This window comes from Rattus norvegicus, chromosome 5 (genome assembly GCF_036323735.1).
Source record: "Rattus norvegicus strain BN/NHsdMcwi chromosome 5, GRCr8, whole genome shotgun sequence".
NCBI lineage: Eukaryota > Metazoa > Chordata > Mammalia > Rodentia > Muridae > Rattus > Rattus norvegicus.
The window spans coordinates 100,901,386-100,926,813 of record NC_086023.1 but is presented as its reverse complement, the minus strand read 5'-3'; the positions used below and the strand labels follow the sequence as shown (position 1 = coordinate 100,926,813).

At 39.7% G+C, this 25,428-nt stretch overlaps 1 protein-coding gene across 11 annotated transcripts in view; it reads left to right on the top strand.

Moving 5' to 3' along the window:
* The window catches only part of Mpdz (multiple PDZ domain crumbs cell polarity complex component), a 154,446-nt gene that overhangs the window by 39,753 nt on the left and 89,265 nt on the right, over positions 1-25,428 (top strand). For all 11 annotated transcript variants that reach the window (XM_063287256.1, XM_063287255.1, XM_006238342.5 and 8 more), the window contains 10 exon segments: positions 2,590-2,802; positions 4,992-5,131; positions 6,055-6,268; positions 7,209-7,337; positions 8,850-9,056; positions 12,542-12,656; positions 12,948-13,036; positions 21,309-21,471; positions 22,203-22,274; positions 25,297-25,403. In XM_063287256.1, coding sequence (XP_063143326.1) covers positions 2,590-2,802; positions 4,992-5,131; positions 6,055-6,268; positions 7,209-7,337; positions 8,850-9,056; positions 12,542-12,656; positions 12,948-13,036; positions 21,309-21,471; positions 22,203-22,274; positions 25,297-25,403 — 1,449 coding nt within the window.

The window sequence follows — 25,428 nt, the reverse complement described above, 5'->3', positions numbered from 1 at the left end:
AGCGACTGTCTGTAAGAATAGATTGGAGCATCTGTGTGGGTTGCTTCTCTGAAGCTGTTCTGGATATAGAGTTTGAAGGCCTGGACTTAAAAAGATGCTGAAACACACACACACACACACACACACACACACACACACACACACACACACACATTCTCTCTCTCTCTCTTGCTCATGTGTGTGCACGTGCACACACACAGGCACACACACAGGCGCGCACACACACACACACACACACATACACACACACACACACACACACTAGAGGTAAAGAATAAAGTTAAGTTTGGGAGAAAACAGTTTTTGTTAGGCATACATTTGAAACCCTTTGGTCTTGGTGGTTGTGTTTTTTTCCTAAGAGTATACATTTTCAAACTAAAAAACAAGACATTTCATAGTGTAACTTAAGTACAGTTATAAAATATGTGGGCTGTTTTAAGTAAGTAACTCTGGCAGTCCATTTATATGAAACTCCAGGAACAGGCAAGAAGCCAGGGAAGTCACCAACCTCATTAGACTCTTAAGAGATGATCGTCACATCGCAGTGACATTTGTTCTCCAAAGACTACTCTTTCAGTGCCCTCCACTAGGTCCTCTAACATCAGAGCTTGTACTTCAGTGTTAATTTCTTACCACGAGACCATCTATTCCTGGAATTGGGTTTGTTCACTCTGGCTTACTGTAGCTGAAGTCCAAATATTTTTCACTATGCAAACAGGCCATAGGCATTAGGTCCTAGTGTGTGGGATCTTCGCCTGTCACAAGTTTTATTATGCCATCTGCTTCAACCTGATCAGTATGTCTTCTGCCGGCAGACTTCCCTGAAGTTGCCATGGCTGGGGATTAAAAAAAGCCAGTCTTGGCAAGAGAAGCTCGCTTTTGAAAAATAATAATTGATCATGCCTCCTGTAAATTTTAAAGTAAGCATTGGATAGAATTCCCAGAGGCTTCCTTCCTCTTTTTCATGGGTGACTAAAGGTAGGTAATATAATGGTAAAGTTTCGGCAGCTTTGGTGACTAAGTAAGTTTTCTGCTTTGTTTTTAAGGATAGGTAACAAATTCTTCTGTATAGAGTGGGGGCACTGTATGGAATATCTTCGCAGAGTTCATCAGCAGATGCTCCTCACCTCCTGTCTTTATCCTGGAGTGGTACTTCGAGTGATTGTGTTCTGTGTAGCACACAGAGGCAGCATGATGAAAAAGTAGCACGGTCACCCAGTGTTATTAGTCATTTGACTTTGTGTGATCTATCATCCATGAATTGGAGCTGACACTAGTAGGGGATTTGTGTGGATAAGTGTTTGTTCTGCAAATATATATTGAAGGCTTGCTCTGGGTAGGCCTTCCTTTAAAGGACAGAGACATCAAGGGAAACAGAATGGCTGGATCCTACCCCTGGGGAGTTTTACATTTTAGTTACCCGCAGTGGTAGAGTGGACGTGCTGTGACAGTGGATGTGTACCAGCAGCATGGAAGCACTGTCCTGGTTAGCATTAACTGTCATTTTGACACAGCGGGGACTCTGTTGAAAGAGGAGACTCTGTTGAGCAATCATGTTATTAAGTTTGCCTGTGGCCTGTGTGCATGTGTCCATTTTCTTGATTGGTAATTTATGTGGAAAGGTCCAGAACCCTGAAGGAAATACCATTCTGTGGGCTGGTGGTCCTGAGGTTTAAAAAAAAAGGGAAGCTAAGCATGAGCCAGAGAAAGACTGAGCCAGAGACCAAGCTGGCAAGTTGTCCTCTTCCGTGGTTCCTACCTCCATGCTCCTGCCTGGAACTTCTGCCCCTCTTTCCTTTAGGGATAGATACTGCCCTGGATAGAAGCCACAGAACACTTTTTTCTCTCACCGTTGTGTTTGTTTGGAGTGTTTTCCTATCACAGGAACAGGATGAAACTAGAATAAGAGCTGTGAAGAGAAGGAGGGCAAGGGCTGCCAGCAGAGCATGAGTCCTGTGTGGGATAGGTTGTCCCGGAGGGCTTCTCCATGGTAAGGTTGCATAGACCTGGGTGAAGTAAAGAACAGACCGTGAATGTCTTTACCCGACCGGTGCTGTGAAACACCTTACTGCAGTGTCAGGTAGTGTGAGGAGGTCAGCATAGCTAAAGCCAAGAGAGTGAGGACAGGACAAAGCTATTTTGAACATAACGCTGATGAATATTTCTGATGCAGAGTTGTAGATGAAACTTTGCAGAAAGGCCCTGTTTGCCCTGGCTGCTTATACTGCACAGTAAGGATTTACTGTCTAAATCACACAGGTAGGATTGACAGCCTACACCTCTGAGTGAGGAATGACCACACGCTGCTCAGTAAGGATTGACTGTCTACAGTGCTTTCGTTAGTTTTACTTGGAGCGTGTGACAGACACTGGGGTTTTCACCTTTGCGAAGTAACAATCCTTCTGGTGGTGTTATTCCACAGATAGCAGGAGCTGGTGAGATAGCGGGTTAATGTTTTGAGAAGCCTTAACCTAAAAGTAAAGAGGAAAGTGGCTGCAAAGCCACTCTCACTTCTCCCACCACCGCCGGACCACCACAGAGCCTGGAAGTACACCAGTATCGTGGCTAATCATCTCTGCATCCTCCTAGGTAAACGTTGCTACTTTGGCAACTGCAAATGCTGACCATGCCCACACACCGCAGTTCAGCTCTGCCATCATCTCTAATCTGCAAAGTGAGTCACTTTTGCTGTCTCCAAGTAATGGGAACCTCGAAGCAATTTCTGGACCTGGTGCTCCACCTGCCATGGATGGAAAGCCTGCCTGTGAAGAACTTGATCAGCTCATCAAAAGTATGGCCCAGGTAAGAGCGTTTCTCCCTGTGACTCAGCCCTGGACATATTAAAAAAGGTCTTCAAGTCCTGGATAATTTGAGGAATTCAGCAGCATTCCTGAACAGGTTTTTTTATTTTAATTTTTCCATTAATATTTAGGATGAACATGAGTCTATTATACTAGAAATCATTGCTTAGTTGCACAGAAGTGTATTTTGGGATAATTCAAGTTTGAAGGCAGACTATAAACACATTTGACATTGAGAGATTATAAAATGTGTATGTGTCTATACACACAATGTGTATATATACAAACATCTGTATTTTATCACCTCGTTAACCATTAACTAACATTTGGTCAGTTTGCATTTGCTCCTTTTTTCCCAAGTCATAAAATTTATAATGAAAATGAAAATCCTCTTAAACCATTACTCTTACTTCTCTTTCATGGAACTCAATGTAACTACTGTTATGGGTATGGTAGGTATTTTTCTAATTCACTTTTTATTAAGTATATATAAGCACGGACATTTATATATATGATATGCTTTTATGTTTGTGATATATATACATACATATGTATGTATATATTTTTGACTTTATAACAAGAAGTTTTTAATTTTTAAAAAAAATTTTATTAGATATATTTCTTTACTTACACTTCAAATGTTATTCCCTTTCTCAGTTTCCTGTTCATAAGCCCCCATTCCCTCCCCTTCCCCTCCTCCATATGGGTATTCCTCCTATTACTGCCCCCCACCATATTCCCCTGCACTGGGGGTCCAAATTGGCAGGACCAAGGGCTTCCCCTTCCACTGGTGCCCCAACAAGGCTATTCTCTACTACTTATGCAGTTGGAGCCCTGAGTCAGTCCATGTATAGTCTTTGGGTAGTGGTTTAGTTCCTGGGAGCTCTGGTTGGTTGGCATTGTTGTTCTTGTGGGGTTGCAAGCCCCTTCAACTCTTTCAATACTTCTTCTAATTCTCCCCAAGGGGGTTCTGTTCTTAGTTCAGTGGTTTGCTGCTAGCATTGATGTCTGTATTGGACATATTCTGTATGTCCAGAACTCTCTCAGGAGAGTTCTATATTTGGTCCCTTTCACCATACATTTTTTAGCTTATCTAGTTATCATCAATCTTATCTAGTTTTGGTGGCTGTATATATATGGGCCACATGTGGGGCAGGCTCTGAATGGCCATTCCTTCAGTTGCTGCTCTAAACTTTGCTTTCATATCCTCTCCTATGGATATTTTCCCCCTTTTAAGAAGGAATAGGAGCATCCGTATTTTGGTCATCCTTCTTCTTGAGCTTCCTGTGGTCTGTGGATTGCATCTTGGGTACCTGAACAGGTTTATAATGAAAAAGAAGTTTGTGGGATTTTGTCTAGTTTAGAAGTTTCTATTAATTTTATTTTATTTAATTTTTGAGATTATAATACATCATTTGACTCTTCTCTTGTTCCTACCAAATGCTTTCAAATTAATGTTCTCTCTTTTTTATTAATTACACACATGGACACTCACACATACACACATATACATCTTGAGTAGACACCAATGAAATAAAGGAGTAAATGCGGATATTTTACCTAGTGGGTAGTGGGTACCCTAGCTGTATGAGGCGCAATGAGGGAGCGTAGCTGGAGCTAAAGAAATGAGAGACAGTTGTAGGGACAGGGTGATCATGGAGGACTGACCACCCACACTCTCTGCCGCCTTCTCCGAGTCTCTGTGTGTGTATATTCATAAGTACATAAATATAACCTTCTCAGTCTGTATAATGTTACTTACATGTTTATATTTTCAAGGCTGATCATTTGGAAAAATGATCACATTTTAAATTGAGTATTCTGTGCTACAACCCAGAAATACTCTTCTGGAAAAATGAAATGTTGTATTTTAGGTGACAAGTACTAAGCTGATCTTTCTCTAGTTCCTTCTTTTTGATAATCAAAGTAATACCCCAATGAGATAACTTCCACATGCAATATTGTTTTTGTTTGTTGTTGTGTTTGTTTTATTTTATTTTGAGACTGCTTTAGTTGATTTTGATTTCGCTATGGCATCTGGGCTAGCCTCCATTTCCTACGTAGCCCAGGCTTGCTCACAGTTCTCTTACCCTCCTCTCGTTCTCAAAGAGCTGAGATTAAAAATATACACCATTGCCACCAACTAGTCATCGGATCTTCACTTTGTTTTCTATTTTGTTTCCTGAACAGGGTCGCCATGTGGAAATATTTGAGCTCCTCAAACCTCCATGTGGAGGCCTCGGCTTCAGTGTCGTTGGGCTCAGAAGTGAAAACAGGGGAGAGCTGGGGATTTTTGTTCAGGAGATTCAAGAGGGCAGTGTGGCTCACAGGTGAGACTGCTACAGCAGCTCATTTGTTCTACACAGGGAAGGGTTTTGACCACTGTAGGAGGAGATGAATGCAAAGAAAAGGCTGAAATGATCAGACATTAACCGGGTCTTAGAAGCCGTTATTCCTTGGGAGTATAAAGCAAGTCCATTAAAATGAGAGTCACGGGGTGAGGGAGATGCTGACGTTCTGGCCGTGCTAGTACGAGGACCCGAGTCTGGATCTCCAGGACTCATAGAAAAGTCAGATGCAGAGGCACACGTCTCTAACCCAGTACTGGGCCAGCACAGACAGGCATTTGCCAGAGTTTGCTGGGCTACCAGTGTTGCTAAGATGAGCTTTGGATTCTCTGAGAGACTGTCTCAAAAATGAGATACAGAGCAGTACAGGAAGACACTCAACCTGTGTCCTTCCTACACATGTGCCTAAGCAGCCGTGCACATGCACACACATGTCACACACATTAGAGTAGCTTTTAAATGGCCATCAGTTATATTTTAGTAAGTGAAGAAACAAGTATGATCTTTTGTTCATTGTTATTATTGGATCTCATTTTGAATAAAAGTCATTAGAACTGTCCCATTATAGTTTGAATTTTGTTTTATTAATGTAGTCAGAGTAGGAAGAGATGCATACTTTCATTTTTAACATAAAAGACCATCCCTAAATGAATGTTAGTCAGCTTTCGATGAGAAGAGTCCATTGACAGTGGATCACATAGCCAGATAGCATGGAATTACCACAAGTACGGAGGGGTGGGGGTGGGGGCAAATCCTGCACTTTTAAGTAGAGATTCAGGTACAAGTTTTTAAAATATGTGTATTCTACACTAGGATTAAAGTGGCCTGAACATTCCCAGCCACAGGAACTGTCATTTCCTTGAGAGCATTCACATCTTTCATTACTTCATTTCCTTCCCTGATAGAGATGGCAGACTTAAGGAGACTGACCAGATCCTTGCCATTAATGGCCAGGTCCTAGATCAGACGATCACACACCAGCAGGCCATCAGCATCCTGCAGAAGGCCAAAGACACTATACAGCTTGTTATTGCCAGGGGGTCTTTGCCGCATATCTCCAGCCCACGAATTTCCCGTTCTCCATCTGCAGCCAGCACAGTTTCAGCCCACTCGAATCCAGTGAGTAGACGAGGAAACAAACACTCCTGGTCTTTTCAACTGTGCCCACTTTCTACTGCCTGCTCTTTCCTCAGGTCTTGCTAGTTGGTTTGCTTGGTTTTAGTTTTTAGGTTATTTTTTTAATAATTATTCTTTTATGTATTCCTACTTGGTGTATTTATTTCTGAATTCTGGTTGTTTTGAACCTTTAGAATAGCTTTTACTTTACATGATTCTTTGACAGCATTAATAAAAATGGAGTCCCTTAATAAAATTTACTTTATCTGTAAGTGGATACAAATCTTTATTTTGCTTGATTTTGCTTTCCCTTTTTTCCTTTTCCTCTTTCCTTTTCCCTTTTCCTTTTCTTTTCCACGATTCCCTTTTCCCTTTTCCTTCTTCCCTCTTCCCCTCCCCCTTCCCCTTCCCTTCCTCTCCCCTCTTTTTCCTTACCCATTCCTTCTTTCCTTTCCTTCCTTTTCTTTCTTTTCTTCTTTTGTGCATGTTCATTCAATCTCTCCCTAGATAGCCTAGAACTCACGGTGTGGATCAGGCTTGCCCTGAGCTCTCAGGATCTGCCTGTCTCCACTTCCTGAGTGCAGGGATTGAAGATAAGTGCCACATCCTTATGTAGTTACAGTTAGCTGGCAGTGATGGCATAAACTGCTACAAATCAGTATCCTACTTCAAAGCATAATTAGGCAGACTTTCCTAATCTAGGGCCGCTGTTGGGTTGGAACTTTTTATCAAGGAAGTTTTCCAAATATCTTTAAAAACCAGTGCATGTTTCTGCATGTTAAATTATATCACTACAGTGATGTATTGATAACTATAAAAAGGATCAGATAGATAGTGATAACAGTCTGTTACTAAATGAAAAGCCAGAGTTGGTTAGTCATGGGTCTATATGAACTCAGTTTTCAACACCAACCAAATACTCATCCAGAAGCTTTCCTTTTAGACTCACTGGCAGCATGTGGAAACTATCGAACTTGTGAATGATGGGTCTGGTCTGGGATTTGGCATCATAGGAGGAAAAGCAACTGGTGTGATAGTCAAGACAATTTTGCCTGGAGGAGTAGCTGACCAGGTGAGCTACTGTTGCAGGTCTGTTTTGTTGTTGTTAACCCAGAGGTGTGGCTTCATCATAGAGGTTTTCTGTTTAATAAAAGGAAAATTTGATCAACTAACGATCTTTCATTTTGTTGGACTGGCCTTCAAGTATTCTCTTACACTTGGAAGAGAGTACTTAGAAAATAGGCATGGACCATACTTAAAATGCAGTTGTGTCCAGTGCACTGAACACCCTGAAGAACCACAGATGAAACCAGCCTGATGATTCTAGTCCCGGTAGAAACATCTACCTGTTGTTTGAGAGTTACATATTTGTAAACCTGGCAGCTGTTCAAAAAGCACGTTGTGTAAAAAATGCATTATCGTTGAGGTAAAACCTTGTACCTTTAGTGCTGGCTCTCTGGTGTCATCGTCGTACGTGACACACAGCCAATTTTCCATTTAGTTTGTGGACATGTTGTTGCTTCTGAGATGTGCCATTATTTCTTTCTATTTATTTATTTATTTATTTATTTATTTATTTATTTATTTATGTATTTATGTATTATTTATGTATTTATGTATTTATTTATTTATTTTTGCATAGGAAGATGATATAGTTTTGTCTGTATTTAATATTTTTAACTTTATAGGGTTATAAGGCTATTGTTTTCACTAATAGATTTGAACTTAAACTTGGAAGCTGAGTTCATCAGATATCCCTCACATTCATGAGTGAGGTCCTAGTTAGACAACAGTGCTGTTGTATCAACAGTAAAATAACATCTAAGTATTATATGACATCTAGCAATAGCAAATGAACTTCACAGGCTTGAAAGAAAAGGAAGAACCCTATATATACTCTCCCTTTCCAGGACATAGAAAATATAAGTACAATGAGCTTTAAATCCACTAAAATAAAATGAAATGTCAAGGTTAATTCTTAGTTGGACTGGCCACTGCCTGGTCTTCCTCAGCCATGAGTCACTAGTCACTGTCGTGATGTACTGTGCAGAGCAGTCTGTCATTTTGGGTTTTTGTTTTAAATATTGTTCACTTCACTCTCTTCTATCTTCATTTTCCTTTCACTAGAATGTTATCTGGAAATTCATTCTTTGCAGCATTCATAATTGAGATGGCCAGATAGAAACTGTAGGAACGTTGCAGCTCTTTCTCGTGTTCCACATCACATTCTAATTCATGTGAGCTGTGTTTGCATGATGACTTCATACCTCATCTATGCTTAATGACATCTTTTCTTGTTCTTCAAAACTAAAAATCACACAAAATCATGTTTTATTTTCATGAGAATTCTTAGCTAGAAGTCAAGCTGAAAGAAAAACTAGCTATTGATTTAACAAATTATCTGTAAGTTTCATTTCCTTTTACAACATTGAATGTTAAAAGACAGTTCACATACAATTTAACACTTAGTTTTATGTGATTGACATGTCATATTGTCATTTGTGTTATTGTCTTTAGATCAGAACTTTTCAAGTGCAGTTATAATAGAAGTGCCTTAATTATTTTAATGCTTTTTTAAAATCAGCATGGTCGACTATGCAGTGGAGACCACATTCTGAAGATTGGTGACACGGACCTAGCAGGGATGAGCAGTGAGCAAGTAGCACAAGTCCTCAGGCAGTGTGGAAACAGAGTTAAACTGATGATTGCCAGAGGCGCTGTAGAAGAAACTCCAGCACCTTCCTCTTTGGGCATCACCCTCTCCTCTTCCACATCTACTTCAGAGATGCGAGTAAGTAGCTAAAAACAGTTGATGTAAAAGGGTAAATGTGAATTTTATTTACCGGGTGTAATCGTTGTCTCGGAGCTTCTTGCTGAATAAGCTCACCTTTTCTGTTGTTTCTGAACTCTGGCTGGCTGGTTCAACTTGCTGGCCGTTCTGGCTCAAACTATGCCCACCCTCCAAGCTGACTGAGTCAATCTGACTTCTCTCAGCTTCTCACTGAATTGCTGCATTTGGCCTTAAACTAACTCTCCCAATTTGTTATAACCTTCTGGGTCCTTATTCTCTGACTTCAGCCACCTCTACTGACCTGCCCTGAACTCAGGAACACGTTTAGCTCTACTTCACTGCACTCACTGCACTGACTCCCAGCTGACTGACCCTTTCTCCCTGCACTGCTCTTAAATAGCTTTTCTTTCTTGTGCTGTTCTTATGTTCTATCAAATCATTCTCTGATCCGTCACTTTGTCTGCCCCTCAATTAGACTTCACTTTCAAATATGGCTGCTTCCTTCCACCAGCTAACCTTACCTACATTGTTTGGGATTAAATGTGTATACTAAGGACATGTTTATATTTCATCAAGATCATACTGTAATGCAGAAGGTCTATGTGATCCCTTGCCTGAGCAGCCATGTTGCAGGATTAAAATTCCTCTACATAAAGGTCTAAGCAAACAGCATTCAGATATTTATTTAAAAGTTAGATTTAGGGGCTGGGGATTTAGCTCAGTGGTAGAGCGTTTGCCTAGGAAGTGCAAGGCCCTGGGTTCGGTCCCCAGCTCCGAAAAAAAAGAACCAAAAAAAAAAGTTAGATTTATTGATATCCATATGTATTAAAAGAATATAACAAAAAGCATGGGTAGAGATGCTAATGTTTTATTTATTGAGAATTCCTTGCTTAAAGATTCTAGGAGATCATTTCATACTTTCTGTAAGCAACTGTTTTATAAGAATATTTGGAATTCTAGTATTGTATTATTCAAATCATATAATATTTGAGTTTGTCATTGTCTTACTTAGAAGACTTTTTGTAAACTGGGCCATTATTCTAATCATGGCCTTCTGACAACTTTTCTCTAGAAAGTTTCTTATGTGGCAGTTGGGGATTGGGAGCCAAGATGGTGGAAACAGATGAGGCTTATGGACATCCCTGTGACATTTCTTTAATCTGTGCTAGCTGTGGACTATTAACAGATCTATAATGAGTGATTGTCACTGTAAATATTTGTTTAAAACACTAGTTACACTTTGGCATGGCACATTGGCCATGAAACATTTGGCATCATTCATTAGTATAGCGTGCCATATTTGTCCTAAATTTGATATGAAAAAATGTTGGGAAGTTTCAAAATTCTTTTTTTTAAGATTTATTTATTTATTATACATAAGTACGCTGTAGCTGTCTTCAGACCACCAGAAGAGGACATTGGACCCATTACAGATGCTTGTGAGCCACCATGTGGTTGCTAGGATTTGAACTCAGGACCTCTGGAAGAGCAGTCAATGCTCTTAACCATCTTAACTGAGCCATCTCTCTAGCCCCAAAGTTCTTGAAAATTAAAAGTTATATCAGTTGGTTTCAGGTCATAAGTCTACAGTGGATAAAATAAAGTAAATGCAGCCAAAAGTGTCTTAAACATTTTAGAAACAAATTTTACCCATTTCTGGGTAAATTTTCCAACACATGCCAGTCCTGTATCCATTTCTCATACATGTAAAATATCCACATTTTCTTTTATTAAAACTGCTCTAATCAGTTGCTGCAAATTCTTTTGTTAAGAACCTATCCTCCCCCATAAACCCTTTTAAACTTTATTAGCCCACTTGAAATTTCCATGATTCTGTTGTTTTTAGGACTGATTTGGTTGCTATTTTTACAGAGAGAAAAGAAGAAAGCAAGCTTGTTTATCGAAGTGTTTAAATGCCATTCTTTTGTGGAAAACAAAACATTTTATTCAGCAATATATAAATGAATGCAATACCAGAAACTACTCGATGTAATGAAAGCTTAGGACAGTGTCTATTCTCTGCGTATATCATCATCTCTGAAGCTTGTGCCCCGTTTAAAACCATTCGATAGTCAAATTGCCACCCTCTAAAATAGCACTCGGGTAACTTATTAAAAATAGAAAACACATTTGTTTCAATTGAAGCAGATTTTATCCTGTCATTTTCTTGTAATTATCTAAACTTTAAACTTTTGCTAAGTTTGCACAGATAATTATGTGCAATGGAAAATAAATCCAACTTTACTTGTAAAATTACACTTCATTTAGGTGGACTATCAGTGAGATAACTGTTTACATAGATCAGAAGATGTCAGTGGCCAGCCAGCTCCAAGCTGCTTGGCTATAAAAGCCCATTGCCTTGAGTTTTTGGTAGGATTGACTGGAAGGTCTGTTGACATCATGCCAATGTATAGGATCAGTGGCTTATTGACAACATCATGTGTCAGCTCACTAATGCTTAATTGAGGGAGTCTTCTTTACCTGTGGTCCCACATGCAATTAATAGTGACTATAATAGTATATATTAGAGAAGGCTTAGACCCAAGAAAGCTGTTTTCAGATACCATTCCAGAACAGGAGAATGCCAGTTGATAGGCACACTTTCTTGATGAATATCTTTAATTTACCAAACAAAAAGGGCAATGTAAAAACATTCTTGGTGCCATTTACTTCTTTTAAAAAATAAGTCACAAGCCTACATATAACATGGCTGTGGGGGAGATTCAGCCATATTCATGGTGTTAGAATCAAGTAAAAAGTTGTAGGTAACAGTGGGAGCTCTCTTGTAGAGGCTGAGACCCTATGTTTTATAGTCTTATGTACTGTACCTCATTGAGAAATAGGAGCCCTGCAACCACACTGTGGGAATGTGAGTTCTGCCTCCCCAGATTTCAGCTGTTTATCCCTGGAAACATGTATATGCCTCCTTCCTCTGGGAAAGATTGATACAATTGGACATCTCACTGGCCTCCCAATGATGTCAGGAATTCTAGGCTTTATAAGGATAAGGAGTGAAGACATGCCAACCCCATCCCAAAGACACTGTTCCATAAACAGCCGCTGGTCATTACTCTTCTTGGTAGGTGGTTGTCCAGAAAGCGATGATTAGAAAGATTTAACTGACAGCACTACATCTTAACTTTTTAATATCAATTTAAAGCATGACATCTTTGACCTTTAAACATCCTATCTCCTTTAGAAATGAAGAGATATATCTGAAAATACTTTGTTAACAAGAAGCTATTTAATATTTAACATTTTGTCTGTATAGCATGTTTGTCTGGTGAGGGGAGCTCAGCTTTCTTTTCTACATTCTTTTCTGAACGGAAATGCAGTGTTCAGTCTGTATTGTCAGGGTATAAGGGGCCAACTGTACAGTTAGAGATGCCTTAGCAGAATTGAATCTTTGACTTTGAAAATTGACCTTAGTCTTTCTTACATGTTGATTTATCTGAAGATTTATCTATTTATTGATACTGCTTTAGGTTGATGCTTCTACTCAGAAAAATGAAGAAAGTGAGACGTTCGATGTGGAACTCACTAAAAATGTCCAAGGATTAGGAATTACCATTGCTGGCTATATTGGAGATAAAAAATTAGGTAACTTAAAGCCTAAATATTTTCTACACATTGCAGCCATCTTAATATCCGTGTTATGAGATATTCGATCATTATATGCTTTCTGGTGTGGACAGCTTTCTTAGAAACAGTTTGGTATAGGTGACTCTGATATGACATGCTGAACAATTGCTGTGTTCTTTGTACTAAGTGCCTGTGTGGCTTATCAGTAAATACTTAGTCATAATTAGGATTTTTATTTGAAAGGCAGAAGGTGGCTTTTCTTTGTGTGTGCTTTATAAGTAGTGAAAACGTTCTTCCTTCTAATCTTAGAGCCTTCAGGAATCTTTGTAAAGAGCATTACAAAGAGCAGTGCTGTGGAGCTTGATGGAAGAATCCAGATTGGAGACCAAATTGTAGCAGTGAGTTACACATTCATTTATAATTCTGCTGTCTGCTGATGAAGAATTGCATTGTCTGAGATTAGTATGATGGCTTAGTGGTTAAGCTATGACTGCTCCTCCAGAGGACCTGAGTTTGGTTCGTAGAACCTGTGTGGAACAACTCAGAAACATATCCACACATATACATGCAGATAAAAATAAAATCTTATAATGAGGAAATAATTTCTTATCTATGAATACATTTATATGTGTGGGTACAAGTGTGGTCATTTGCCCATGTGTGCCAGAGGCCATGGGGTCATGTTTGGTGTATTCCTCTATAGTTTTCTCTGTGTGTTTGTTAGGACAGTGTTTCTCACTGAACCTGGAGCTCATTGGTTGGCTAGACTAGCAGGGAAGTGAGTTCCATAGGATCTATCTGGCTCTGGCTCTTGTTGAGGTTAAAGACTACATGGCCTTGCCTGGGTTTTATGTGGGTACTATCGATCTGAACTCAGCTCCTCATGCTGGAGACTCAAACAATTTACCCACTGAGCTCTGGACCCAGCATTATGATGATTGTACTTAGTAAAGATCTGCATTTATTGACATTAATTTTTTTGTTTGTATTTGGTGTGTTTGTATGTGTGTGTGTGTGTGTGTGTGTGTGTGTGTGTGTGTGTGTGTGTATGCACATAGGTATGTCTGTCTGCTGGTGTTTGCACATATGGAGGCCAAAGGATGACACTGGATGTTTTCTTCTTTCTTCTAGCCTTATTTTTGAGACAGGGTCACCAATTTTCTAGACTGACTGAGCCCAGGGATATTTTCATATTAATTAATTTATTTATTCACTTTACACCCCCCCCCCACAAATACTTGCCCCCATTTCTCAAGCCCTCCTTGGGTACCAACCCTCCCTGTATCCCAGGGATCTTCATGTATGTATCTCCTAACACTAGGATCATAGAAGTGTACCACCATACCCAGTCTTTTCACATGGGTAGCAAGATGCCAACACAGGTCCTTACACTTGCACATCAAGCACTTTACCTGACGAGCCATCTCCTAACTCCAGATCCATTCTTTCAATCTAATTTTAGTGGCTTGAGACTGTCATTATAATGGCCTAATTTATTATTTTCAGATTAGATGGAATATTGGATCCAAACATTCCTTTCTTTAAGTCAAAAACAAAAATTAATTTCTTTACAGTTTTTCATGTATTTGAATTATGGTCATAATGAATTTGTTATACTAAAATTATAGTATATTTTCTTGTGTATATTCTGAAGGAAGACCTGGTGTTTACTGTAGCTGGATTTTCACTTACACGTATGTTTTTAACCTTGAATGACACTGCGGTGTAGATGAGCTCCTTTCAGTTCTATAAACGTATAGGATTGAAAGAAAGAAATCCCGAAGTCTTCAATCTGGTCATTGTGGTATCATAGGAAAGCTTTGAGTGTATGGCCACTTCACGTAGTCAATAGAAAAGTAACCCTCTGTTCAGTGGATACTACCTTCTTCAAACTGCTCTGTGATATAGAAACTAACTTAGGTTAACCACACGGGGAAACCTGTAGATGGTATGATTTCTTAGGGATAGAAAAACTAAAGACCATCAGATGACCTGAAGATAGGAAGCCTGTTTGTTTTCCTCTGTCTAAACTTCTGTAACTATAAGATCTTTCTCATTGCCAGTAGTATTATTTTAATATCATTTTGAAGACATCGGTGGCGAATGCTGACTGATTAAAAGATTCCTTAGTCACACTGTTTTTCACATAGCACAAGCCAAATAACCCAGATACTGTTGGTAGGCAACTGGCTGAACAAAATAGGTGTGTGTGTGTGTGTGTGTGTGTGTGTGTGTGTGTGTGTGTGTGCACAGGTATGTCTGTCTGCTGGTGTTTGCACATATGGAGGCCAGAGGATGACACTGGATGTGCAGTACGTCACTCTTTGACCTGCCAAACACGGAAATTCTTTCACTTGCTACAACCTTAATCAGTCTTGAGGACAGTGTGCTGACTGAAATAAAGGAGGTGTAGAGACATGTGTGATCCCACTGCCGTGACCCAAGCTTGTCAGAGAAATGGCAGGTGGGAGTGGTGGCTCTGGGGCCGTGGTGGCGTCAGATGGTGGGAATTGTCATTCAGCATGACACTGAGTCATGTACATGATGAAAAACCCTAAAGGTGGCTACAAACCACTCTGCAACATTTATCACTAGGAACTTGATGGTTAGAAAATGCTAAATTGGTAAGTTTTGTTGGTGGTGTTGTTGTTGTTGCTACTGCTGTTGTTGTTACATATCTATCACATTTTAGAAAAAAACAGATTAAGGAATATTACTTCTGCCCTTGGAAAGTCTATAGTGTGTCTCCCAGAGTGTCCCTGGCATTAGAACTGTGAATCTTAACTGTATCTATCTTTTGAAGTTCAACTGAAAGATCAGGTTGAGCTTTCTGCCTCCTTGGGTAAGAGCTGTGAAGACTTTCTCAGTACATCTCAGTCTTACCGTGAATGGAATGAGCTGCTGCCCCTTTTTTATTTTGGGAGTGATGGAAAGAATGAAGAGACAGCGTGGATCCATGTATAATTGTCCTAGTCAAGGTTACTATTGCTACTGAGAAACCATCATGACTGAAAGCAAGTTGGGGAGTGCTTACCGCTCTAAAGGTGGTAGGCCCTGGGAGAATGGAGCCGAAAAAATGAGGCAGACTAAAGTCTCATGCAATAGTGAAATTTATTCAGGGCATCAGACAGTTTATACTCTGACAATTAAGAGACATCACTTGAGTAAAGCCATTAGTTCAAGCTGTGTACAATCACAAGGACACACCATCTCTGGCAAAAACAGGTGTATCCAGAGGCATAGAAAAGGATAGTTCAAACATTTAATTGAAGAATAAGAACAAACAGTACTGAGTATCTGACATTAAGCTTATCCCTATTGGTGATACCTGGGAGGAGCATGGAGGCACATTCTAAGGACAGTCCCATGTTATTAAGAAACTGAGGTCACAAGACTTCTCTTTGCTTTTCTTGAAGTGTTCTCATAAGTACTAAGAATTCTCATGACTCCACTCTTGGACCACATTCTGACAGGGGAGGAAAGGGTTTGCTTGGCTGACACTTCCACCTCATAGTCCATCATTGAAGGAAGTCAGAACAGGACCTCAAGCATTAAGAATCTGGAGAGAGGAGCTGATGCAGAGGCTGGCAGAGTGCTGCTTATAGGCTTCCCTACTCTTCACGACTTGCTCAGCCTGCATTCTTATAGAATCCAGGACCACCAGCTCAGGAATGGGCCTTCCTCCATCGTTCACTAATTTATAAAATGCTCTGCAGAACTGCCTTCAACCCCATCTTCTAGAGTCTTCTGGAAGTTGTTTACTTTTTATTTTTTATTTTATTTATTTATTTTTTTACTGAAGTTCCTTCCCCTCAGGTGACTATAACTTGGGACAAGCTGACACAAAGGTGCTGTCAAGCACAATAATCATGAGTTAAAAGTGTACATTTTCTTTCTACAACTATCTATGTCAGTTCATTAGGCAGTGTTTCAAATCAGCATTGTGATAAATAATTTATATATTCTATAAGTTATGCCTTTAAATTGCACAATCCAGTGGATATTCATATACTTCCCATGTTGGACTTTGCTTCCCGCTTTCTCTGTCTCCTTAGGCCTATGGAGTCTGGGGTCTACATTCTGTCTTTGTACTTTTTCTGGGACATTTCCTAGAAGTACAATCACATAGAATTTAGTCCATTATAGTTGACTGCTTTATTTAGCATACTGCTTTTCAAGGTTCATCTGTGTAGTAGGTTAAGCTTCCATTTTCTTTTCATTGTTGGATACTTTTTTATTGTGAGTGGCTTTGCCACACTTACCTAGTAGTCAGTTCAGCCATAAGAGGTATTTTCATTCATTGAATATTAGAGTTAATGCTTCTGTGAACATTCAGATACAAGGTTTGTAAGGATGCGTTTTCACTTTATTTTGGATATGCTGAGGGGAATTTCTACATCTTAGAAATTGATTGCTCTGTATTCAGTTGTTTAGCAGATTAAAAAACCCTTTTGAGATTATAATTTAATTTTGACATTTCTCTCTTTCCCCTTCTTCTTCCAAACCTTCCCATATACTTGCCCTTTTCTCCTTTAAATTCTTGCATTTTAAACTATTATTGCAAGCACATATGTACATATATACATATTCCTCAATATAATCTGTTTAGTTTGTACAGTGCTACCTATGTAACTTTGTAGGCTTTCAGGGCTGGCCAGTTGGGATTGGACAGCCAACTGGTGTGCTCTCCCCTGTGGAAGGCAACTTCTCCCATTCCCAGCTTTCCTCAGTTACCTATAGTTAGTTCTTTGTGGAGGATTGAGGCTTATGGATTTTTCTCAGTCTGCTTTACCCTATCCATTGGTCGTCCTTTAGCCAGCTTCTTGATTCAATTGCATGACCTAGGATAGAATACAATGTCCCTTGAATTACTCTTCAGAGAACCATGCGAGACTCTCCAAGCATCTGGTAAGGATATGTTGTATAATTATATTCTATTAGGAAAGTGTTTACTTATGAAGTAGATTTATTGTAGATTTTTAAGTGTCACAGTAGCTTCCCTCCAGGTTGTCACTGCTTTTGTTCCTTGTAAGTGATCCTCAAAGATGACTTCCACTTAGCCAAGTAGGTGATAAAAGAAACGTACTCACAAAGGGGAGGTGTACTTTCTCTAAGTCTTCTTTTGCTTTTAATAAGATTGTCTTCACTCTCACTCACACTCTAATTACATTCTAATTTAGAAATGCTTTAACCCTAGGAAGCATTGTGCAGAACTCCCGACCATTTGTTCGTTTATGTAAAGTATCACCTTCTTGTGGCTTTCCCATAGACCATGTATTCATTCTGTGCCAAGTGTCACCCACTTGTGGCCCTCCCATGAATTGATAATATTTCCTTCATTCCTAGCTGCAGTTTTACAATTACAGATTTTATTTGTTCTGGTTTTGTTTTGACAGCAGATACTGGAGCTATAATCTATTTTTAATTTATATTTATTGAGGTGCTGAGAAGATTAAGAATTATTTACTATTTTGAGGAAGCATTTATTTTGTAATTTTAAGCTAGTTTGGCCTTCTTTTACAGACTGTATTCTGTGGACCTCTAGTGTTTCCTTTGTACAGTACAAGGACAGGAGATTGCCACTGTACACTCTCCCTCAGCCCCCAGCAAAATCTTCCATGTTGGCATTCTGTTAACAATCATGTGGAAAAGGGGGCTCCTTTCTCTTAAAACGTTAGCTAATCTTGTCAACAGATAACATCATAACACCTATTAGTTACTTAGTGACAGGCAGTTAAAAGCAGCGTAGAATGATGATTGATAATGGGAAGGGTCAGGTTCTGTCTTATGTTCCATGACAGACATAGATTCTCAGTTTCTCGTAAGTAGATAAGGGTTGTTGGAGGGTGATTTGGCAAGTTACATGGGCCATGCTAGGGAAGCAGGTTTTCTCAGCTGTGCACTGGTATTCGCCATGATTTCTCCCACAGACTGTGGTGCCTGCATTACATGTTACCAGAGTCAGGTATGTGTTTCTCTGAGGGGCAGAGGCTGTTCACCTTTGTAGCTCTCCTCTGAGCTGTCACTGAGCCAGAGCTCACACTGTAGCTCCCCTGGAGTCAAGCCTGGTCATAGCTGAAGACAGATTCTGGGCTGCTGTTTTGCTGTCTGGGACTTTTATGTAGTCTGGCTGTAAATTGTTTATTTCCATAAAACTTTGGGATTTCGTGTTAATTACCTTTCACTCTATTAATATTAACAGTAGCTTCCATGTGCCCTAGCACAAAGCATTATAAACTGGAGTTCTTGGAAAGTAGCTGCCTTATTTCCATGTTATGATGAGATTATTAAGAATCTTAGCTGAATTATAGTTTAAAATCTAGCCTATGAAAGCAGATTTTCTTTGCTGGTACCCCTTCTGTGTCATTTGGGTAATAGATATTTTTTAAATTTTAATTTACCATGCTATGAAAGCAAATGCATTTTTCTATACATGTTTAAACAGAATTCTTTGTACCAAATTTTTCTTAATGGAACTTCATTTTAAAAGAAAGAAGAAAAATTATTTTAGAACAACCACTTGCAGCATAAAGTTTTATGCATTTGAGGAATTTTTTTTTTTTTTGGTATCAGTGTTCAGACTTGGGCTTTTTCGTTGTGTTTTTAAAGTTGTCTGAGACACTGTCTCGCTCTGTAGCCTAGGCTATTCTGACACTAAATAGTCCAGAATATCCCTGAACACATGGTGATCTTCCTCCCCTGCCTCCATGTGCTGGGATTTAAAGATTTGTACCACCATGCCTGCCTCCCATTTTGTTCCTTTATCACAATGGCACCAGACATATAGCATGTCTGTCTGTTTTAGCAAAACTTGTCTTTGATGCCTAAAGAATATATAATTTGATCAGAATGAAATAGCTGCTTAACAGAATATAAAACAAACAGAACCAGGCTGGCTGCTGTCGGGATAGGCGATCTCTATACGTTTGAAGTTAGCCTGGTCTAGAGACCAGAAAGGGCAGTCCTGGCAATCGTGAGTGTGAGTGGGAGAGCACTCAGCAGTCGAGGCCTGAAGTTCAGTCTGAGCACCTGTGTCACACCGCATAGCTACAAACAGCAGTAACTCAAAGAGATCTGATGCCCTCTTCTGGGCTCCATAGCCTTTATACACACACACACACACACACACACACACACACACACACACACACACACACACACACACACACGATTAAAACGAAAGCTTTTTAAATTCTGAAAATTTTCATGTATCTATGTTTAAGTATTATTGTAGTCTATTTGGCATCTTATGTACTAGTAGGCCACCTTCACTTCATGTGCTTGTGCGTGTGTGCACTTGCATTTGTGCGTAGGTGGATGTAGGTACCCATAGGTGTTGAGAAGTTGGTATGTCTTCCACAATTAGGCTCTTCAGACAGTCTCACTTATTGAACCTGGAGCTTGCTGATTGGTCAGTAAGCCCTGAGGATCCTTTCTGTGCCTTCCATGTGCCATGGTATGCAGGGGTCAGGGGATGACTTGCTGGACCTCACTCTCTTCTTCCACGTAGTGGGTCTTGATGATCCAGCCTAGGATGTCAGAGCTGATAGAAAGCATCTATGTGCTGGTCATCATTTCAGTCCTGTCTTAGCTCTTGTGTGTAGGTTCTAGGGGATTGACTTTGTATTCTCATACTTGTATAACCAACATTTTACCAAGTAAGCCATTTCCTCAGCCAGGGACCACGTCTTTGTAATGAGAGAAGATAGTTTTATTTCTACTAACATTTCTCTGACCAGATGAGCACATGGAAATTAGGCTGTCTTGCTTTCAGCCTTTCCAGACCATTTCTAGAAGTTTCTTCAGTATTGGAACTCTTTTTTGCTTGTTTATGATTCCATTGTAGTCTTTTCTGTTATTCTGATTTGCTAATCTTTGTAAAGGGAAGTCAGAAGATCTCTTAAGGGGAAGAATAGAGTCAGGTGTCCATGTTCAAGTTCCCATGTAAGTCAGAAGGACTGCACAAGAGTCAAGGAGCCAGAGTCTGAGACTGTCTTCCACATACCAGCTCTCAAGACCTTTAACTGATATTCCTACCAGGAAAATAATTAAGTATTAATTTCCTCTGTTTCTTCTCTTCTTTATATTCGGATGTAATATACTGTTCCGTTTGTTATGTGTAGAAAGCCGATGTGTCTTTGTTTGTATACACATATGTACAGATAAATAAAACAAATGTTTAATTTGAGGTTTTACGATTTCTTTTCTATAACAGTTACAGTTAGGCTATACTGTGGTAGAGGATGCTGGTCTGGATCTCACAGTGGTTTGTTCACCTGCTGAGTATAAGACGTTCGAATTTTTCACTTCCCTTGTTTGCAGGCAATGTAAAGTACTGTGAGTAAACAACAGTGTCTTTGAGGAGTGTTTTCCTCACTTCCTTCTGTCCTTCATCCCCTGTGGTGCTCATTTTCATCAGGATCACCTAGTGAGTTAGAGAAATGATCTTAAAAGTTACCACAGGATCTATAGAAAGCAGTGTAACCCTTAGGGCAGTGCTAAGCAAACCACCATTACTCCTGGACACCAAGTGTGTGACGGCGTGTGTGGTCATTTCCCAGTGAGAGACATACTCATTCCCTGTCCATTACTCAGTACTAAGCGATAAATACACATTTTGCATCAGCAATACAAAAGTGCCCTTGATTTTAATATATCTTGTTATCACAGGTCGATGGCACCAACCTTCAGGGTTTTACCAATCAACAAGCAGTAGAGGTGTTACGTCACACGGGACAGACAGTGCGTCTGACACTGATGAGGAAGGGAGCCAGCCAGGAAGCAGAGATTACGTCAAGAGAAGACACCGCAAAAGATGTGGACCTCCCAGCTGGTAGAGACCTTTGTGTTATCTTGACATTGTCTTCTAACCCTAAAGCAATTTTCGTAGAAAATTGTTTTGACATTGGCTGGAATCATGGCTCTGTGCATTCGCTTTAGAATGGACTCTGAGTAAAAGAGGCATCCTGTTACTGTTCTCAGTTGGAGATAGAATCTTCTTTCTGTCACGACTTTAACTTGGGTGACAACAAGATGCAGTTGTGTTTGATTCTTTTAGAGACTGAGAGGAAGCATGTGTGCGTGTGTGCGTGTGTGTGTGTGCGTGCCCGTGTGTGCACATGACAGTGACACGTGTGGAAGCCAGAAGATTGCGTCACGTGTGCTTCAGGTGCCAGTCTGCCTTATTTGAGATGGACTTCTTCGTTGTTTACCACTGTGTATGGCTGATCTAGCTGGAGCACAAGCTTCTGGTGATCTCCATGAACATCCTTGCAGTAATAATCAACAGAGTGAGGCTTTTATCTGGAAAGATGTTTTATTTCTAACATTGTTGAGCATTATGTTATGTACTAAGGAGTGCATTCCTAGGAGAAGGGCAGGCAGGTTTCAAGAAAGTCCTAGCCCACTTACAGGAAGACATTAAGTACATATGGTTACTGTGGAGTTAGTCTCTTCAAAAGTGACTCTAATCAGTGGTTCAGACAAAGAAAATGGGTTTGGAAAAATTCAGATGCTTTTATTATCAATTTTATGAATATAACTTAAAATATTTTTATCTTTAAGAAAATTATGAAAAAGATGAAGAGTCTTTGTCACTGAAGAGAAGTACCAGCATACTGCCGATTGAAGAGGAAGGTAACGCTTAGGACAGGCTTGGGTGGTCATTATGTTTTAGACACAGTGCTTGCAAAGAGATTAAATCTTTATGACAGACTAAGTCACAAAAGCCATTATAAATGTGATACTAACGTCTTAGGAAAAGTGAGGTTGATAAATTCATATTTATCAATAGAATTAAGTGCTTTTTAGATTAAAATAATTCATTTGTTTATTGTTTGTTAATTTTTAGGCAGAATCAGTTTGTTCTCTGATATATGCGCACACATGTACACACACACACACACACACACACACACACACACCAGAGTCTTGAAATATCAGTTGGTAATATGTGTAGTTTTAACTTAATGTTTATGTATGCTTGACATGTCTCTATCTGTGAAACAATAATAAAATATAAAATATTTAAAAACAAACGCAGAAACTCTTAGATTCTTTAGGAATGAAAATAGGCAGGGTTTTGTTGTTGTTGCTGCTGCTGCTGCTGCTGCTGCTGCTGCTGTTGTTAAGTTTTCTGCTGTGATGATTGTTTCCTGAGGCAAGGTCTTGCTATGTGACCCAGACTGGCTCCTGAGTGCTGAATTTCAGGATACACTACCATTTTTTCCTGAAACTATGTGTTTTGGGGAGGCTGATATATACTATTTAGTCTTTCTGAGTTACAAGCTTTCACCTTGGGAGCTGGGCTTGATAGCAGTTCTGCAGAGAATTGTTCGGTAAGAATTCTCCTCACTGTAGGTTTGCCAGGATCTCTGTTTTATCATATTTCACACCAAATCCACCCTCTTTGTTTGCCTTGAGCCTCCTGCTTCTTTCCCTGATCCTGCTGTTGGGCATTTGGCAACTTGAAGCCACTGAGCAGGTGGAAACCTGTTCATGTCCGCTAGTGTGGATTCTGCCATTCAGAAGCCTCCGCACTCTCTCTGTGGCCTCATCGTTATTTCTTCTGCAGTGGAAAGTTTTAGTTTACTTTTGTTATTTAAAGGGAGTTTGTGTGTGTTACAATATCCTGGAAGGAAAGTGTGTAGTGTTCATACATATTAATTACATTCTGCCATCTTTACACTAATTAGTAAAGAAAATACTTAGGCTAAAATGAATATCAAGAGCTGGGGAGAGGATAAAAATACTTAGAACATGACTTTAAATAGGAAGTGAAGATGGGCACAAGGGGTTATGTTGAAGATTCAGAAACATCTATTTTGCTGCAGAAACGGCAGCTAATGAGAAATTTGCATATGTGTGTGGAAGGATATTGGCACCTCCAGACTTAAAATCAGGAGTACTTGAGCTATTTAAAATAAATAAGTAAATAAAGCAGAAACCTGGAAGTGGTTCTAATGTACCTGGTCTGTCTGTCCTGGCAGGCTGGAGTGCCACCACCTTTCTAGAGGATGGTGACTCTACAGGACAGTCACTTGCCCACTCACCAATGCTGGAGAAGAGGGCTCTGTGGCTTTTTGTTTGTATCTTCAAGGTTGGGAAATGAGGTCTGGAGGCAGGTAGGAGATAAGAGTGCCATGGCCATGGGCTGGGAGGATGAATGTGAATCTCAGATGCAGTTATCTGATTTCTCACATTCCATTTATAATCTCTCATTAGATTCCTGTGGAGCTGTGTGGACACACGTGCACACACATACACACATACATGCACACACACATGCACACACAAACATGCATATACACACATGCACATGCATACACATGCACACACAAACATGCATACACACATGCACATGCACACACACACTCATGCATATACACACATGCACATGCATACACACATGCACACACACATGCACACGCGCACACAGACACACATGCGTGCACACGCACACACACAAAATTGAAGGTGAACTGGGGGAAGTGACCTCTGTTCCCAGAATTAGGGTTAAAGATTCCTCATGAGCCCTGCTCACTGCTGATCATTACCCTTTGCATAACTAGATTTTAATTTGTACAGAAAATACTTATTCAAGGGATACTGTCCAACCCTGTTTTGCTTTTTTTCCTCTAAGCTAGACATTGAACCTAGGACTTTGCATATGATCAAACCTTTAAAAATAATTATCAACTTTGTCCAGTTTTTCAAGACAAGTTCAGAATCATTAACTAAAGCATGATGAGCCTAAACTGAGAGACAGGATAACTGGTAAAAAAAAAAATCTGAATTCTGGAATATTCCCTAAAGTAATATAAAGACTATAAAGGAATAGAGGTTTTTAAAAAGCAAACATTTATGAATAAGCACCAAGTGACATTGCACATATTGTAGGGCTAGTAGTGTGTGTTGCAGGACTAGTGTGTTGTAGGACTAATTGTGTGTGTGTGTTATAGCGCTAATTGTGTGTGTTGCGGGGCTAGTTGTGTGTGTTGAGGACTAGGGCTGTAGCTCAGTGGGAGAGCGCTGGTGGAAATAGACAGAAACACACAGAGATGCTTCTCAGTGCCAGCTTTCACCTCCACATTCTGTATTCACAATCATTTATTGTAACTGGCATGGTGGCTTCCTTTCTCACTGGCTTAATGGGCTTTTTCCCCCTTTTTTTGTGGGGGGCTGATTAGTGGGATTCTGACTACAGGTTTTACTGTAATACACATTCTCAGTTCTTCATTATTTCATACTTTTATGTACATTTTCCTGGTATTGGAGTTGTCTATTACAATTTATTTGGTATGTGTATGAGGCGATATCCTAGCCTCCTTTTCTCCTAACTACAGTTTTACCGTAATATTACCAGTAGAAAAGTTCATGTGTCTAAGAGCAACCCAGAATCCTTGTTCTTTTAAAGAACACTGAAAATGTATGGAGACTTGAATGGAAAGTCTAGTTAAAGCTTAAAAGCGGTCTGTTAAAAAAGAGTACTGTTGCGTATGCAAGCATTAGTCTAAATTCAAAAATTAAAATTCAGTAAAATATGAGGGAACCTATGAAAAGTCTGACAGAGTACAACAGGATGGTTTTACCTTACCTTCCTAGTGTAGAAGGTGAGTTTTGTGTCATGCTACTAACTTGAATACTTTGACTGTTTCAGGATATCCACTGTTGTCAACTGAGCTGGAAGAAACTGAAGATGTGCAGCAAGAAGCTGCCTTGCTGACAAAGTGGCAGAGGATTATGGGAATTAACTATGAAATAGTGGTAGGTTGGCTTGCTCTTCCTGCTT